The sequence below is a fragment of the Talpa occidentalis genome, unplaced genomic scaffold (assembly GCF_014898055.3).
Source record: "Talpa occidentalis isolate TD23 unplaced genomic scaffold, MPIMG_talOcc4v2.1 talOcc4.16, whole genome shotgun sequence".
In the NCBI taxonomy this organism is placed as follows: domain Eukaryota; kingdom Metazoa; phylum Chordata; class Mammalia; order Eulipotyphla; family Talpidae; genus Talpa; species Talpa occidentalis.
Genome location: NW_023601653.1, coordinates 6,552,637 through 6,558,730, shown reverse-complemented (window position 1 = coordinate 6,558,730; position 6,094 = coordinate 6,552,637). Strand labels below are relative to the sequence as shown.

Genomic DNA, 6,094 nt, shown 5'->3' with positions numbered 1-6,094 from the left:
GAGTGACTCCCGGCAGCTGACTTTCCGGCTCTGAGAATCAGTGGGGTTTCCGTCAGTCTGCACTGGCCCTTGTGGCTCTGGGAAGAAAGAAAGGGGAGAAACACTGGACACCCCCAGACTTTACTACTGGGTGAGAGTTTCACTTGGGGCTGGTCTTCACCCTGGGACAGGAACTTTTCTAAAGCTCTCCTCTCCATCCTCTTGGCCTGATTCTCCCAGCAAAACTCTTTTTTCTGACCCCCAGAGACAGAGGGGGATGCCCACGATTGGGGCACCTCTCAAGGCCCTCCTCACCTCTGTGACCCGGGTATGGTATTGAGGAAAGGGGACACAAAATGCAGAGTGGCTTTGGGGACCTGTGGTGCTTTGCCCTCTCTGTCTGAACGGCTGGATATGTTTGCTCACGTGGGTGTGTTTTTGCTTTGACACTGGAGGTGGGGACAGGGTGTTGGGAGCACAGTGAGGAGGCATACAGGGTGTGTGTGTGTGTGTGTGTGTGTGTGTGTGTGTGTGCGCGTGCGCATGTGTCTGCGTGGTGGATTTGGGAATGTTCTCAATGTCTGGGGCCTGGGTGGCAGCTATTTGGGTATCTCCGGGCATCTTCCTCTGGGCAGGTGGCAGGTCTCAAAAGCCAGTGACACAGGGAATAAAAATAGGCCTTTGGGAGCTCATCTGAGTCCATCCACATGCTTACGCGGGGGACGCTCAGGCCCAGAGAGGCCAGGCAGCAAGGGAGTCCAGAGTCCAGCTTCTAGACTGGTGCCTTTTCCATGCACGCGAGCAGGGTCTGTGTGTGTGCGTGTGTGTGCACACGTGCACGCACATGCTCTTGCCCACATGCACGCAGGTGCGCGCGCATGCTCTGGGGGCGTGGTGGGAGAACGCTGTGAGCATAGAGGCCGATGTGACGCTGTTGTGGACAGTGGCTTCCAAGGGTGTGAATCAGAACCCCGGTGGCCGTGTATGGGATGGAGGGTGTAGACAAAGCTCCTTGTGAGTGACTGTCGTGCTGGACCTGGAGGACTGTGTGCGTGTGCGGGAGTGTGCGGGAGTGGGGTGTGCGGTCTCCCTTGTGTAGACCAGATCCTCCACTGTGGTTGTCTTTTTGTTCCACACTAGCAGCACCTTCCTGGTATAGGAAGACATTTTCGCCACAGAATCCCCCTGCAGCTCCCTTGGGCCTTTCTCCTCTCTGTCCTGCCTTAAGCCCAGCTCAAATCTCTCACGTTATTTTAAAAAATGGGTTTGTATATTTGTTTTCTGTTTTCTCTTTACAAGTTCCCTGCTAAAGTTTAAGACCCCCACCCCACCCATTGTTTTTTTTTTGTCTTCACAGTTTAAAGCTGGAAAAGAATTAAAAGAAAAATACTATCTGATTTTCTTGCAAGTAAATCCACTTATTATATATTTACATTTATTTATAGTCTGTGGTTTTTTTATTAAAAAAAAATCACCACTTGATTTTCTTTTTCTTTTTTAAAAAGAAACCTTTTTGCAGTGTCATTGTTGGACTGCTGGGGCCCAAGGGGGCTTCAGCGAGTCCAAGGACCCCCAAAGGGTCAATGAGCCCCCTTTGCAGGGGGCAGGGGGCCTATGAGTCTAGGATCCACCATCGCCCCAGGGTCATTGGATGGCCCTGAGGTGAGGGGTGAGGAGGGAGAGCTGCTTTGTATCCCCTAGGGGGGTGGGCATCTCCTGACCCCAAGGACAGGATCTTGGGGTGGGGACCCCAAGAAGCTCACCCTGAGGATTCCGGGATTTCCGGCAATCTCTGCGGCCACCGGCAGCCGTCCCCTCTCCTTCCCTTCCCTCAAGGCCGAGGAAGTCATCACAGTGGGTTAAGGACCATTAAGGACTGGGAACCTGGGGCTGGAGAAGCCCCAAGTGCACCCCCCTCCAGGCACCTTTCACGGAGGAGGGGGCCAAGGACTCATGGGTCACCTGGAGGCCCACACTTGCCCCATCAGTGCTGGGTGGAGCCAGCTGGCGAGCCCTGGTGCTTGCGCAGCCGTCCTGGGGCACCCGTGCCGAGGTTCCAGGGACCTGGCAGTGACCGGAGGCTCACCTGGCCCTGGGGCCCCTGAGTCTCCACCCCCAGCTCACCCAGGGAGGCAGAGCCTGCTTGGGGTCAAAGGGAACAGAAAACAACTCTCCCCCTGTTCAGAACAGAACAGAACAAAACAAAACACAAACCCCCGATAAATGCAAAGAACATCTTCCTTTCCGCTCATTTCCCCTCCCCTTTAATGTTATCTTGGTTCCCTTTTATTTTTTTCATTTAAATTGGTTTTTATTAAATGTTAAAATAATGGTACATGGGAAATCATGCATTTTCTTTTAGATTTATTGTCTAGTTTAAATTTTTATCCTCTCGCTTGTTTTAAAGTTTGTTTTTCTTTCCCTCGTTTATATTTTGTCACATTTCCTGCGGTTTTGCTGCTTTGTTCCTCTTCTATGTGTTCTTTTTTTTTAAATTTACTTGTTATGTTTTTCTCTTTTTTTTGTGTGTGTTTTTTGTTTTTTTTTTTTTTGTTTTTTGCTTTTGGAAGGTTTCCCCGGGGATGGTTTGGTTCTCCCGCCCTCCCACCCCCCGCCCCGGCCCACCCCGCGCAGGCTGCGCCCCTCTTGGGCGCTCGGCCGGGACTGACCACCAGGCCCTGCCCTGCCCAGCCCTGCCCAGCGCGGGCGGGCCCGGGGGCTTCATACGGGGGTGGTCCGGCGGTTGGCTGTGTTGGAGTGGAGAGAGTCTTTGTTCTCCTTCTGGATACAGTTGTGAACCTGGAGGAAGCTGTTATCCCTGTCGGAGTTGTAGGTGGCGGTGGGCGTGGTGGCGGCCTTCAGGGGGTCCCTGCTGAGGGTGTACATGGAGATCTCCGTGGACGGCAGGGTGTTGAAGCCCTTGATGCCCACGGGGGAGGCGTCCCTGGAGTGTGAGGGCTCGGTGGAGCGGGAGCTGGAGCGGCTGCGGCGCTGGTAGCGGTAGCGGTAGCTGGGGATGCGGGTGATGGCGGAGGCCTGGAGGTAGTCCGTGGCGCGGGCCGTGGCCCGCAGCTGTTTGTGCCGGTCGATAAACATGTGCACCGCCAGCACCCCGACCATCTCGGCGATGATGAAGGACAGGGCCCCGAAGTAGAAGGACCAGCCGTACGAGTAACTATTCTTTTTGGAGTCGCTCTTGGAGGGGTCCCCGGCGTTGGCTGATATATACACGATGATGCCGATGATGTTGCTCAGACCTGCGGGGACAGGAGCGCGCGCGCGGGTGGAGAACAGGGTTAGTGTCCAGGAGGCCGCAGGGCCGCGGGTGGGGTCGGAGGCTGGGGCGGCCCAAGGGGTTCCCTGTGCCTGTGTTTTCGTTTTCGGGGAGAACCCACCGACTTGGTCTTGCAGAGGGACCATGACAGGTGTCACCTCAACGTTTTATCATCCCGCTGGGAGAAAGCCAGAAAGGGAAGACCTCATGGAAACACATGGAAGAGGGGCAAGGAGAGGAATTCTATAACAGGAATGATAATAACAGTATTGCTTATCGGGCGTTTACTCTGCTGAGTGCCTCTTTTATTTTAAATTTTATTTATTTTATGCATACAAGAACTGGGTGTAGGCCAGAGGTGTGTGTATGTGTGTGTGTGGGGGGTGGGTGGGGGGTGAGAGGACTCACCAGAGACAGAGTAGGGAACAGAACAGGGGGATCCACTGAAATACACTGCTGAGGGGAGCAGCGGGCAAGACAGGAGAGGTCTGCTGCGCCATGTGGGTCAGCTCCCTGGCCGGGGATCAAACTCGTGCTTCAGTGGCTGCCAATAGCTTCACAGTGCTGAGACTTAAGCCATTGCACCACCAGGGAGGCCCTGCTGAGTGTCTTTCAAGGGGTTTGCAGATGATAGTGAGGAAATGAAGAACAGGGGGCTGAGTTACTTGCTCAAGGCTGCGCAGGGATTTGAAGCTGGCTTAGTGGAGGGTTGAGACTGGCTCCTGGAGCCAGGCTGCCTGGATGCAAAGCCTTTGGCAAGGTGGCCTTAGTCTGAGTTTTTAGGTCTGTAAAATGGGGATAAAGAGAGGACTGACTCCTGTAGAGGGGTGGAGAAGATTCAATGCACGGGAGGGCTGGGGCACGGTAACTGCCCCTCGAACGTTAGTCATTCTTACTAAAGCCTCCTACTGCAGCCCCTTTTCTTTTTCTGGCATTTGAAGCAGCCGGGGCTCATCATGTAACCGGCTGCATATTGTGGTTTTGGGGTCTGACTGCTCCCACCTGGACAGGACCCCAGGGGGAGGGGGCAAGAAAGGTCAGGCCTCAGATCCTAAGAGGCCCCTGAGTTTGGTCCTTTTGCGAGAGGTGGAAGGAGATGGGCCATGGGGCCAGGGACTCCGTGGGGGCTCAGGTGTTGGTGTGGGGTGGGAGCCCCAGTCAACCTGTCTTCCCTGCAACTCAGCCTGGTTCAGGGTCTGGAGGCCCCGCCCCCTTCCTTCTATCAGATCCTCCGCCTTCTCCCTGCTGGCTCAGCGGCCATTACCTGCAGATACGAAGAAGATGCCGGCACTCAGGATGATGTTGTGTCGAGTCTTGTAGAACTCGCTAGCTGCGATGCAGAGTCCACCCATGAAAAGCAGAATCACACTTAGGATTGGGAAGATGCTTGAGGCCCTCACAGCCCCTGTAGAACGTGGGGCAAGGAGAGAGAGAATGGTGTGGCCATGAGAGGAGGGACACAGGAGGGAGAGCTAACCACAGGGATGGAGGTGTATGGACAGGCCCAGAGTCGAGGTTGCTTAGCAACATAAGGAGGGAGGGAGAGGGAACAAGCCACTGCTCAGCTAACAGCTCCTTAGGGCCTCCCCTCTGCTTCAAGGACCAAACTCCATCAGACCCACAGGGGCCTGTGTGACTTGGTCTCTGCCCACCTCCAGTCTCATGCCTCCAGTTCCCCTTGTCCAGTCCACAAACTTCCCATGACACATCCTTGCATGCTTCTGACTTAACATACTGAGCTTTCTTCCTTTGAATGTCTTTCCTGCCCTTTTTCACTCAGCAAACTTCTATTCACCCATCAAAACCCAACTCAAAATCACTCCCTCCATGAAGCCTTCCCTGATTTCTTTAGACAAAGTTATTATCTCCCTCCTTTGCATTTTGGGAGACTTGGGGCACACCGAGAGGCTGTGGTTAGGGAACCACAGGGCGTGGATTTGAATCAGCCAGACCAGGCTGCCATCTTACCTATTTTTGGTGTGACCTTTAATCAAAAGACTCACAGAATTAGGTATAGGGAGGGCAGGCTCCCTCTTTTCTGGGCAGAGTGTCAAGCTGTTTATCTCTGTTATCCCATTAGGGATTTGATCCATTTTAATGGGATAGAATCATAGGTGCACTGGGTTGGTAGGAGTCCTGGGCACTTGGACATCTCTCCCCATGCTCTTTCCCATTCTGCATTGGATGGGGAAGTTTGTGACTGTAAAAGGGATGGGCTGCCACACATGCATGTCCACCACAGTTTAGCTGCACTGGCCGTGATGACCCTGGCAGGAACGTCTCTCCAGGCAGTCTTGCGAGGCAGGACTGAGGGTGACACATTGTCCTTCTCTAGGCTCAGTTTTCCACATTTGTAAAATGGGCAACTGGGGCTGGGGGACCTTCCCACATGGTGGGAGTGGGGAGGATGCATCACACGTGGCAGAAGAAGGTGGGGGGCTTCTTCACGTGTTCCCCTGGGGCAGCCAGGGAACGCTAAGGCGGCACCACCTGAGCCCTCGTCTCACTGCAGCTTCAGAGTGCCCCAAGGGTTGGATGGTCTTCGTGTGGCTCAGGGGAGCTATGTCACTTGCCCAAGGTCACCAAAACTCACCTTGAACTCAAAGCTCAAGTCAGACCTTGACACCCAGTCTCCCCGCATCTCCCATCCTTAGTAGGTAGGACGCTCCCAGCTCCTGATGGCACCAGCAGGGGCATGGGGAAGGGAGCATGGGAAGAGGGGCTGCCCTGAGGAGGTTAAGGAGGATTTGGATCTGTTTGAGACCAGGATCCGCCTCTGGCCTCACTCTGGGAAGAAGGTGGATGTGCCAGGCCGCCCTCCAGAGGATGGATCCGCATTTA

At 54.4% G+C, this 6,094-nt stretch overlaps 1 protein-coding gene across 1 annotated transcript; it reads right to left on the bottom strand.

The window, feature by feature from the left end:
* Window positions 1–2,669: 2,669 nt before the first annotated feature.
* On the bottom strand, window positions 2,670–4,652 carry CACNG2 (calcium voltage-gated channel auxiliary subunit gamma 2). The gene is made up of 2 exons (XM_037513641.2): window positions 4,518–4,652; window positions 2,670–3,236 (listed from the first exon to the last, which is right to left on the bottom strand). Exons 1-2 carry the CDS (start codon window positions 4,603–4,605, stop codon window positions 2,701–2,703), a joined length of 624 nt encoding a protein of 207 aa, XP_037369538.2. The 5' UTR covers window positions 4,606–4,652; the 3' UTR covers window positions 2,670–2,700.
* Window positions 4,653–6,094: the final 1,442 nt, after the last annotated feature.

Bases quoted from the DNA above. Each gene is read 5' to 3' on its own strand.
- CACNG2 (XM_037513641.2), bottom strand. From the start codon at position 4,605: ATGGGTGGACTCTGCATCGCAGCTAGCGAGTTCTACAAGACTCGACAC. The intron at 3,237-4,517 runs GTAATGGCCGCT...CTGTCCCCGCAG, and splicing joins CATCTTCTTCGTATCTGCAG to GTCTGAGCAACATCATCGGC.